Raw genomic sequence first — 12,751 nt, forward strand, 5'->3', positions numbered from 1 at the left:
CTGGGTGGGATGAGCCTGTGGCTGAAGGTGCTCCCCTGGGTGGGATGAGCCTGTGGCTGAAGGTGCTCCCCTGGGTGGGATGAGCCTGTGGCTGAAGGTGCTCCCCTGGGTGGGATGAGCCTGTGGCTGAAGGTACTCCCCTGGGTGGGATGAGCCTGTGGCTGAAGGTGCTCCCCTGGGTGGGATGAGCCTGTGGCTGAAGGTGCTCCCCATCTGCCACAGCTCGTCATAGAGGGGATGGGAGGGGTAAGCCATATCAATGTGTAGGGGGAAATTGAATATATCCCCATTTATTAGAAACCTGAAGTGGAAAAGTATTTAAAAGTAATTCACCTGTTTGATATCATGTTGCTAAAAGGATGTATTTTGCAGTATGGACAAAATTCAAGATTTGAGTTCCACATTCTCTGCATTTGATATCTGCCCACTACTGATTCACTGACAGCTATAATCAGACCGATGCTTCTCTCTGCTGGGAGCAGAACGGTAATGCATTTCACACCCCCTGCCATGCATCAAGGAAGGCATTAGGGGAGGTATAAACATTTTGCAACAAGGACTGAAGACATTGTGTCACTTCAGCTGTGGCCACAGGATGGCAGTAGTGTCCTTAGCTTAAGCCACTCTTGACTGGAGGGAAAGGCGCCCCATTCATTCAGTTCAAATGTACAGCACTGTATGTCTTTGGGTGCTTTAGTGCTTGAACGAAACATCACAACAATACTTAAGAGAATCATGTAATATAACCCCTTTAAAAATGTACAGGTTTGGGCTACTGAGTCCTCTAGGGGCAGCTATAGCTCAGGAGGCAGAGTTGATCGTCCGATGATCGTAGGGTCGGCGGTTTGAATCCCAGCTCCTGCTGACGACATGTCGAAGATTCCCTGAGCAAGACTCTGAACTCCAAATTTCTCCCAATGAGCAGGTTAGCACCTTGCATGGCAGCTGCCGCCATTGGAGTCTGTATGTGTGTGAATGGGTGAATGAGAGGCTTTCATTGTAAAGCGTTTTGGATAAAAGCACTATATAAGTGCAGTCCATTTACCATTGACCCTCATCAGTATTGTCTCATGAAGAACAGGTCCTACTTAAAGGTGGGGTAGGTAGTTTGACGTCAACAAGGCCTCCGATTGGTCATCTTTTTCAAAAGAACCCGCCCCTCCCTCCTGTCAATCATTATGTAGTCCCTCCCTCCAAACATGACAGGTAGGTGTGGCGAGATAGAGACCCTGATTGGTCAATACATTCGGGTGTGGTGCAATACAAAATACAGAGGCAGCGGTAAACACGGAGATCCAAGTTTATTCTCAGAGCACTTCTGTTACTGATAGCTGAAAGGATATTATGCCAATTTTACCAAATAAAGCCAAAAGCAAACTACCTATCCCACCTTTAAGTGTTCAGACTCTGTCCTTGGAGAAAAAGCCCAGTATAGATAATGTCCCTATCCTTAGCAGTAGGTTGAGCTCTGGTGATGAACTGTTGAATAACACATGCCAGTATCTGCCACCCACTAGGTTCCTAGGTACCGTACACCTACTGTACTTTGTTCTACAACAGCCACATCTATTACATTACACAGTTCTGGAGTTGCGGCCAACTCTTTCTCTGAGAAAAACTGGAGCTCTGTTTCAAGAGAACTCAGGGGAGCTTTTACATCTAAATATAGAGATGGCATTTTGAAATACTTTTCTACACTTATGTGCACTATAAACAAACCACCAGCACCTGTTGCTAAGGCATGTCACACACACTAACACTTACACTACAACACAGTGTGTAGTAAAGCTGGGATGAGAGCTAGAAGCAAGGCAGGTGGGAGAGGAAGTGGGGGCGATGTGTGTTTGAAGGTTTAGTATTTGCATACTCCCACACACAACCACACGCACACATACACACACACACACACACGCACACATATTTGAGACATGTCTTTCTACCCCCTGTACCCAGTTCTGAGGAACGAGGTGTTTCTGGGGGCTTGACTGATAGGTTCAACCTGTCATCCACTCCAGCTTGTTGAGTGTTCAGGGAGAAAACGTTTTTCATCTTTAAAAAATTATGTTTGACTTTTAAAGAGCTTGTTTGCTCTAGGTATGTGGCATAAAGAGGGAAAGTAGAGGGAACTTACAGAATGACATTCAATTACAGGCTTTGCTGGATTCTGATTGCTTCTACTCCACTTCCCCCAGATGTGAATTTATTCACAGAAAGAAAGCGAAAGACTCATTACTGCACTTCATTTAATGACTACAAATGTTTCACAGAGCGCTTTAAATCAGTCACTGGTCTAGTTGACTGTAATGTAATATGAAAAGCAAAAGCCCCCACGCCAACACAAACCAATATGGGCATCAAGAAGTCATCAGGCTCTACCTGAGTTGTGGGTTTGATTCGTACATCAGCCTCAGACAGTGCATTTGCGCTATGCTTTCTAGTAATGTACTGATCGTTCATAACTGTTTGCATGTGTTAATAGTCGGCTAATTATCTCAAATGGGTATACAGGCATATAAAGGATAGTTAAAAGATGCACTGTTCTGCATCTCTTCTGCAGTATGTCACCTTCTATGACATACTGCAGCATGAGCAGAGCTACATTTAAAACATGTAATATAATGTATACTGGTACTGTAGGATGCTGTTAAAACACTATAACAACACATGTGCAGCCCTTATTCAAATCAAATCAAATCAAAGCTTTATTTGTATAGCACATTTCATACACAGAGGCAACACAATGCGCTTTACAGAGAACAAGGGAGGTGGGCATACGACCCACCCCTACATATTCCAGAGGGAAGCAAAAAAACAGTATCACCCAGGGGGCCAGAAAAGTGAGCTGTAAAAATTATTCGCTGACCCCTCTCAACGAGGCAATCGAGCAAGCTCATGGAGTATGTTTGTCTAACGGCTAAGAACATTTATAAAGCAATAAATTACATTAAATGTTATTCAGTGGCTTACTACAAGGCCAGATGTCTAGGGGGAACTTTTGTTGCCCACAATGTCAGATCGGTTAAAATGTCACTGACTCTTGGGAATCCCCCTCCTCCAAAGTACTGACCAAAACCAACTATGTTATGTTCAGTAATTGGTACATCACACAGGTGTAAATCTTACGTTAACGTGATAGCTGTGAATGTGGGTGCCCTGCATCTAAATGTTATACAAAGCTCCAGCACATTATACAAAGCTCCAGCACACCAGAAACGCCCCCTGTATCAAATCCCTTGGAGAAGGGGTCCCAGCCTTCCTCCAGTGGGAGAAACCAGCCACGTTCTCTCTCCGCGTGTCTCCTGTCTCCCTTTCCTCCGGGGTCTCTCCCTGGGAGGGTCTCAAGTGTTGCTGCTGCTGTTGTCGGTGGTGTTTTTGGAGGAGGGTCCGGAGGCAGACAGGTAGCCTTTGAACAGACTCAGCACCTTCTTCTTGTAGGTCTTTATAGCGAAGAAGTAGATGACCGGGTCCAGACAGCAGTTGAGGTTCATCAGTGAAACGGTCACCTAAAACGGATATCCAGGTTCAAAAATCACAAACATGAACATATATGCTTTTCACAATGTTGAGGATCACTCAATACTGATTTATTATGATATCACTTTGAATACATTGAGAGTGTTAGTGTAAAGTAGTGACATTTCATCATCTTTTAACTTATAAATCATCTAAACGGCCCACCACCCTTACATGGAATGAGAAACATAACTGTAAACTCAAAGGAAACTGTAAACTCAAAGGAAACATTGGCTCTTCCTACGTTAAATGCAATTATTGTTAGTCACTTTGGATAAAAGCGTCTGCTAAATGACTGTAATGTAATATAATGCAATGAAACAGACGTCCTAATGAATGACAGAACTCCAGAGAAAGAGGAGTGTGTGGGAAGGACAGACGCCCCTCACCTGAAGAGCCACCTTGAAGGCCCTCAGTTCGTCGCAGGAGGGCTGGCCCATCATCTTCCTCACCATGAACCGCATGACGTTGAGGTGGTAGGGGCTGAAGCACAGGACGAAGGTGAGGAGGATGAGCAGGATGACGGTGTTGGCCCGCCGGCTCCGCCTCGTCCCCCCCGTCAGGGGGTTGCGCTTGGCGTTGGCCCGCAGCGTGAGGTTGATCTGCGTGTAGCAGCCCAGGATGACCAGCAGCGGCGAGCAGTAGGACACCAGGCAGGCCAGCAGCAGCAGGTAGGGCGTGGCGGGCGAGCCCTCGAAGGTGAAGTACTCCATGCAGGTGCGGCGGCCCTGGTGCAGACGGAGCATGGGCCGGAAGAGTAGAGGGGCGGTCTGGAGGGAGGCCAGCAGCCAGACCAGGCAGCAGACCCCCCGGACCACCCAGACACCACGCAGGCGTCGCATCCGATGGGGGTGGACCATGGCCAGGTAGCGGTCTAGACTGATGCAGGTCATGAAGGCGATGCCTGGGGATTGGGGAGATAGACTTTGACTGACACATTGATATATATATATATATATACTGTATATAAATAGTTTATAATATTATATGATATATTTTCATTTATAATGCGCCCCCCATCCAACTTTTACATCTTAAAAAATTGTAGATTTAAAAAGAAGTAGGCCAGAACGCAGACACTCATACACACTCATACACGCACATACACACTCATATACACACACACACACACACACACACACACACACACACACCGCCCCCCCTTACCTGTGTAGGTGTTGGTGAAGAACAGGACGGCGGTCAGTCTACAGAGCGGGTCTCCGAACGGCCAGTCGAAGTGGCGCGCGTAGTAGACCACCCTGCCGGGCAGCGCCAGTGTGAGCAGGGCGTCGGACAGCGCCAGGTTCACCAGGTAGACGGAGGTGGAGTTGAACTTCTGCCTCTTCCTCTGGCAGGTGACGTACAGGACCAGGCTGTTGCCGAAGGCGCTGACCAGGAACAGCAGAGAGTAGAAGACGGGGAAGACGACCAGCGCTGCCATCTGGTGGACCAGCAGGTCGCAGGAGGTCGGGTTGCTAGAGGAGGTCAGGTCCGCCAGAGGGGTCAGCGTGGTATTACCGGCCATCACGTCTTGTTGGTAATTAAGTACACGTGTTTATCGCATTCATCAACTTTGCTTCAGATAAGGAAGTGAGAGATTCTGTGGTGGCAGGATATTCACAAGTGTTTCAGCTGGTCTCGTAGACTGCATGTGGAGTCGGAAGGGGAATGCAGCTGGGTGACTGGTACAGAACTCTTGTCATGACACTCAAATCCCGCCCACCCTTCTGACAGATCAAGAACAGACTCCTCACTCCCACTCGTCACTTCTTCAGAGCAGAACATAGTTTTGATGTAATCTGTAAATGTTGATCTGATCATTTTCAGTTAAAACATCGGGACAGACATAATTTGACACAGCACCGTACCAGTAAATGGGATATTCCATTTGAGTGACTCCTGTAAGTCTGAATCTTTTAGATCATACAGCAGTTAAACAGGTTTTTCTGTTGTATTATCAACTCACCACTGCTCCGGGTGGGAATTACATAGTAGTACTGTAGGCTATGGCCATCGATGCCCCTCGCTCTGGCCATGATGCCCTGAAAATAATTGTACTCCCTGTGGCCACCATGGCATTTGTGCCCCTACTACTGTCACAATCTCAAGGTTGCTTTAAAAGCATCAGTGGTCTCCTGTCATTTTCTTGATATTCCTAAATCAATTCAGTGTAGGCTACGTTATGACAGTATACATTGTAGCCTGAGTGGCTTTGAATCGATGTGATGCTGGCGCATACATGCGAATAATCAACAACCAATCTACAACCTATCTACAACCAATCTCCACTGACGCCCCTAGATTGATTAATTAATTAAGAACTTTTTTTTTAAATTAATCATAGTATTTTTCTGTTAATTAAAAATACTAACTTTAGATTCCTTATAAATTAAGACATTTAGAAACAATGGTGTGTTTTTTTGTTTGACGGCCGCCGTAGGCCTACTAGTTTATAGGTCTAGCCATGACCTAACTTTGAGGACATCTAGCCATGACCTAACTTTGAGGACATCTACCGCAATGTGTGAAAACTCATTTTCAACACTTAGCAAGTGTTGGAAGCGTTGGAAGCGTTTTCTCCAGGCATCAGCATAATATATTGCACAAACACAAGTTCAACATATTATCAGTCAGAGGGAGAACGAGAGAGCTCAGTATACTGTGCGTCAGTGCTGCTCAAATAAACAATAGCGTATCGTAGGCTATTATCAAAAATAGTAATAATAATTGTGTCCCCTCATGTGCCTCCCTTAAGACTCTACCAACTCTCAATGAGCTCTAGTGACGGGTCTGTTTACTAGGCCTGTATAAGAAGCCACAAGAGTCATTTCTATTGTATTCATATTTAACATTAATGATCTTAACACAGGCCAGACAACCATTTTGAGCGACACTGAAGGCCAAATGGCCTTGCCCCTAAAGTACCATGTACCTCAATTTATATATGGTATGCTGCAAGCTACAATTCACCTCTCTCACAGCCAGCTGGGGGAAGCTAAATGTGCTGGTGTGTTCTCATTTAAAGTTCATGATACACATGAATATCATAAAGTCCAACTCAATGCCGTTTACAATGTAAAACGACTTCAAAGCAGACGACACATCTACTTCTGCAGTAAAATAATATACATTATGTTCCAAGACCAGGATGTTCTGTGTGTTCACCGGTGTCAGAAAATAAATGATAAAATCATCGGTTGTTCGAGCTGCAGTGAAGGGAGGAGAAGCTTGAGGTGAAGATGTAAGATTAGGAGAGTGCAGAACTCGTGATGATGGTGGTGGTGGAGATGTAAATGTCAGAATCCTGTGATGTGGATGAATCATTTTCATAAGAATGTAGACACACTCTACAGTAGCCTAAGTCAACCGCTACCATCAAGATTAAAAATGTGCCAACAGAAAACAGCCCAAATGTCACAGTTTGAGTGTTGTGCAGTTGTTCGTTGATGACTGTTCTTAATTATTTAGTAAAATATGGATTATGAAAAAAACAAATATCAAAAGAAAATAAATGTCTACATCTGGTGGTAGGAAAGAATACAAGTGTCCTGATGTGCCAGCCATTTACAGTAGACTATAAGAACATAAAATAGGACAGCATGACATGTATCTGTGTAGGCTATAGATGATTGTAGATCAGTTGCTTTCCTGTTTTGATTATCGAAATCTCTACCAGTGAAGACTACAGTCAGAATTCAACAGAATTCAAGTGACAAGGAGAAACACAAGTTATCAGTGCATATTATTATTATTATTTTTTAGCTACAGCTACCTTTACAGTTAGGCTACAGTTACGGTTATAGTTACAGATACAGCTGCAGTTACAGTTGACACGAGTACAGTAGGGGCCTGATAGCTGCTGTGTGGATGGACTCTCAGAGCTACCGGCTAGCGCGCTGCGTAATCGAAGCGGATGGCTCCGGACGAGGGAAAGGTCACTAATCGTCACCAGTCACATGCGGTTATGATACAGCTCACTTAGGTCGCAATACGAGTCCCATGTAGCCAGTGTCACCTGCGAATGGGGGGAGCCAGCCACAGATCATGATGAGGTTTCACGCTTCATTAATCCGGAGAATGGAGTTAAAAGATTTCAACGTCCGGAAGACGCTCTGACGAAGAAGGAGAGGACAGTTGTTGTTCTGCACTCCCAGAGGGGCGTCCCAGGTCCCACTCCGCGAGACTCAAGACTTAAAGACTAAAAACTTATATACGTCCAACAAGAATTATGTTGGGCCTACCAAGCCAACCCACTTAAACCCAAATGGCGGTTCGATCTGGTGTGTTTGAGAGGTAAGCTACGTCGCTCCATAAAATGAATCAACGTGATTACAGCTCTTCCTTTGAAGAGAGATGAAGAGAGATAAGACGTAAGTGCTTGAATCTCACTGTACAACAGCAGCCGGGAGAGTTACTGAGGCGCCAGGAGAAGCGATCACAGCGCAGCGGCCTGACGGGTGTGTGACATGAAAGGTTTTAGGAAATTGAAAGAGACGACCCAGCATGTAACACGCATGGAAGTCACTTCTCAGAAATGTGACCTTTTTACGGTGGGTAAGTCGGGGTGAGAGAGAGATAGAGAGGGGGGGGGGGGGATAGGGCGGAGGGGTGAAACTGATTTGGAGGGAATTATATAGTCAATGCAGCCCCATAAAAGAGCGCCCTAGAAGGCATATCGCTTTAAAGGCAAGGGGTGAACTGGGGGGTGTAGAGGTGAGACAAACTGGGAATGACTTCTGGTGACCACAACATGCCCACAATCACCAGCATGGCTCCACAAAAGGTGCCTGAGCAAATTTGTGATGTTTTTTGCTGCCAAAGTTAATTTGATATCAAACTGTCCTTACTAGATGCTTTGCTGTAGATTTCATACAGGTCTTTTGGTAAAAGTTTTACCACCACTTTACAGATTTTGTATTGTATTGATACTGTAGAAAATGTCACTAATTAAATATATATATGAAATAAAGCATGAGTCTGGTTTAAGACTGCACCAGCACATTATTTTTTCTTCTATAGAAATGCTGTCTGTAGCATGTTTCCTAAAAAAATAAATAAAAAGACTTGCCATTTATAATTTTACCAGTAGAGGGCGTACAACTATTGATTAATGACAAAACGAAGGAAAACTGAAATGTGTGCAGCTTGGGAGTTTTGGAGGAAGATGACCAATCCTGATCTTTATCATGCATTTCCTCGCATCTTGCAATGTTGATACTAAAAGCCTTTGATAGTGACCACTTTTCACTATCGTCAGTCCAGCTTTCTTCCTTCTAAAGTTGTGTAATAAATCCTCACGTTCAGTGGAAGTGTAGACTTTCCTTTACACACACACACACTGAAGGATCTGGGCCCTGTTGCAAGCCCTGTGTGTGCGTGCATGCGTGTGTGCGTGCGTGCGTGTGCACGTGTGCGTGTGTGTGTGTGTAGGTTACTGGAGATACCGCGGGGCACTCCTCCTTTGTCAGGGGGCCTCATGTGGCTTGTGTCTGTTCTCATCAGCACCACGTTCCCCCGTGGACGAGGAGGCGCCTGGCCGGCCCCGGCCCCTGTCCGCTCGGCTCGCGTGACCACTCCTCGCTCACACACAGCCAGCTGCTTGGCAGCTTCAGCGCCGCATTTAGCTTCATTTGTTGCAAAAACAAATGCTTGGCTTTGCAGAAACACCCGACGTGAACGTAGATATGTGTGAATGAGTGGCGAGGGCTGGCCAATGGCAAAGTTCTCTGGTCAGACACACACACACACACACACACACACACAGGAATTTCATCATTTTAAGGGCAAGGCCATTTGGCCTTCAGTGTCGCTCAATATTTTAGGGCACTAAGGCCATTGAGTGAAATAAGAGTATTTGGAGCCTACAAATAAATAACTTGACTTTGAGATTGATTGCATTAAGCTTCTGGAATGGACTTGGACCTACTGACTGAAATACAATTGTCTATGTATATTCTTCTTACTCTAATAGGTAGTGCTATGTGTATTCTTCTTACTCTAATAGGTAGTGCTAAGTGCTAGTCTTCAAGTGTTGTTGATAAGCTTTGATAGTCAATTTCGATTGTTAGTTAGTTTCTGCCTGACGTAGACAAATTGCCCTGGTGACTGCCGCAAGGGAGTGGCCTACTCTACTGGCAGACAGGACACACAGGACTCCACCCCCCCCTTCCCCTCGACCACTACGCTCTGCTACCTCGGGGTGACTGGTTGCCCCGTCACTCCAGGGCCCCTTGGTCAATCGACACGACCGTGGCTCTTCTCTGTCCTGGCCCCGTAGTGGTGGAATGAACTGTCCACTGACGTCAGGACAGCAGAGTCGCTGCCCATCTTTTGCCGCAGGCTCAAAACTCACCTCTTCAAGAAGTACTACCACGATCCTCCCTCTGAAGCACCTGTTGTATTTTTTGTTTGCTATTCTTGCACTTTGCCTTCAGCACTAGGTTATGCTCTTAGTCCCTTGTTTTAGAAAGAAGATGCACTTGTGTGTGTGTTCTGGCAAGTAGTAGTACATTGACTTTTCCTACGTTAAATGCTTATTGTAAGTTGCTTGTAAGTTGGATAAAAGTGTCAACTAAACGACTAATGTAAAGTAAAGTTTTTGGGGTTTGACCTACAATTTGACAAAGAACTTGGGACATGATATCGAACCCAAATATAAATTGAACTATCCCTTTTACCACCCAAATGACTAACATTTTATTATGAAGTACAATAACTGTTCTCTATGTCCAATAAGAAACAGTAATGACATGAAAAACTAATAGCCTACTGTATTCACTTTTTGTATCATGAATGCCTCCATAATGTTGTTTATCCTAAGTCATGCAATCTTGGTTAAATCGTTTCAATAACAGTAGCCACTAGCAACTTTATAACCCACTGTTTGACAAAATATGTTTGTAGCAGGCACTTAGCAGCAGAATCTTGCAGACGTTTCAGTCGCAACATTCTGGAAAGACTAGTGCAGGATAATTAGTTTAGATATAGCGTTAGCTATTATTAGAACCAGCCAGGTGTAAGTGGATTCTAACTAGCTATGTTGGCTAGCTAACTATATAAGGTAGGCTAGTAGGTTAGAGCTGTCAACTTACACTGGTATTAAAAACAGAAGGTTTAGTTTCAGTTAAGCCCTCAGTAGGTCAGATATCGATGAACGATGGAACATTAGCTAACTGACTGGTAAGCGGTCTCTGGTCCATGATGGTATTTCTCAACCAGGGGTCCATGGAACCCCTGTGGTCCCTGGCATAATTACAGCAGGTACTTGGGAAAGTGTTTAAAATGTGTATTTTTAAAATTGTATTTAAAAAAAAAAAAAGAAAAGAAAAAAAAGAAGCAAATTAAGTGTCATAGAAGCCATAAAATGTGTACAATTTTTACTTTTTGTGGTGTGAAAAAAAATGCGGGGGAAAAAGCTTGAAACTGGCCTACAGTATGTTAATATCATTAAATATAAATGACTCTCATGGCTTCTGATGGCCTAGTAGGCTAAACAGACCCGTCGCTAGAGCTCAGTCTTAAGGGAGGCATATGAGGGGGCGCAATTAACTATTTTTGATTTTGAGTACGATATGCTATTGTATTTGAGCAGCACTGACGCATAGGGTATTAATTATACTGAGCTCTCTCGTTCTCCCTCTGACTGATAATATGTTGAACTTATGTTTTTGCAATAGCCTATATTATGCTGATGCCTGGAGAAAACGCTTCTATGTGTTGAAAATTAGTTTTCACACATTGCGGTAGATGTCCTCAAAGTTAGGTCATGGGTAGGACTATACGCTATGATGACAGTCAGCATGGCCTGGAGTGCACAGCTCAGCTCCACTCTCAACTGAAATCACACTTGGGGTAATCGCTACATAGGCGTAACTTCCTTATTCAGTAGGCCTACGGCAGCCGTCAAACAAAAAGAACACATTTTGTTCTAAATGTCTTCATTTATAAGGAATCTAAAGTTACTATTTTACTTTTACTATTCTAGGGGTGCCAGTGGAGGGGCACTAGCACTTTTGGGGTGGCCCTGGCCCCCTAAGGCCCACCGATAGTGCTATTGCTCATGCTACTAGGGCCTAAATAATATATATATATATATTGTTGTGCGGAGGTGGTGTGGGGTAGCCTGATATCAGACAGAATGTCAGCTCGTTACACTCTGTTGAAATCTTCAAGAATCAGTCAGTGTCGGTGGAGTAGGCGTATTTGAACATCTGGACCCAGGCTAGGGGTGGGGGGGTCCTTCAGGATTTTTGAAAAATTATCAGGGGTTCAGAGTTCAAAAATGTTTGAGAACCACTGGTCTATGTCTGGTCTAAGCTAGCTAGAATAACGATAGTTAGCTAGCTAGCTAACCTTAGCTATCACCTGGCACAAAGACTTTCTCTGCTCTGGACATTATTTTGTTGAAAGTGAAGAACAGTTGGCAATTGCTTGCGCTCCCTATTCAAACCAGAATCGCAGCAATGTAGATTGGTTGTAGATTGATTGTGGATTGGTTGTGGATTCTTCACATGTATGCGCCAGCATCACATCGATTCAAAGCCACTCAGGCTACAACGTATACTGTCATAACGTAGCCTACACTGAATTAATTTAGGAATATCAAGAAAACGACAGGGGACCACTGATGCTTTTAAAGCAACCTTGAGATTGTGACAATAGCAGGGGCTCAAATGCCATGGTGGCCGCAGGGGGTACAATTATTTTCAGGGCATCACGGCCAGAGCGAGGGGCATCGACGGCCATAGCCTCCATGTAATTCCCACCCGGACACACACACACACACACACACACACACAGGCACATGCATAAACATGCACACACACTCAAATACAGACACACAAACAAATGTGCATGCCCCCCGTACACATGCACCCACGCACACACATGGTGTAGGAGTGTAAAGGATGCAGGTGTGTTTGGGAGCAAATGTGGTATGATATGGCTCTCTATGGGGAGCATGTGTGTGTGTAGGAGAGAGAGAGAGAGAGAGAGAGAGAGCATACTGTATGTATGTACACAATAGTGTGTCTGTGCAGGTGTCCACGTATGTCGTCCTTATAGACTACGGTCTCCTGCATTTCACCGCTGCCTCTCCCTAATCTAAGATGGCAGAGTGTTGACACTGCTTTAGCTGGTTGAGAAACACACACTGTACTGCGGCTCCGCATGCTTCTGAACTGCTCGTGACTTCACACCCGGGCGCGTCGCGTGGACATCAACTTCCTCTTGTGGTGTC

The 12,751-nt window shown here is 44.8% G+C and overlaps 1 protein-coding gene across 1 annotated transcript; it reads right to left on the bottom strand.

The window, feature by feature from the left end:
• Positions 1 to 3,338: 3,338 nt before the first annotated feature.
• On the bottom strand, positions 3,339 to 5,038 carry LOC311320276 (G-protein coupled receptor 183; the record flags this gene model as incomplete). Its single annotated transcript, XM_084452008.1, has 3 exons — positions 3,339 to 3,503; positions 3,903 to 4,417; positions 4,681 to 5,038. 3 exons carry the CDS (start codon positions 5,036 to 5,038, stop codon positions 3,339 to 3,341), a joined length of 1,038 nt encoding a protein of 345 aa, XP_084308134.1.
• Between the last annotated feature and the right edge of the window lie 7,713 nt (positions 5,039 to 12,751).

Source organism: Borostomias antarcticus (assembly GCF_949987555.1).
Source record: "Borostomias antarcticus genome assembly, chromosome: 17".
NCBI lineage: Eukaryota > Metazoa > Chordata > Actinopteri > Stomiiformes > Stomiidae > Borostomias > Borostomias antarcticus.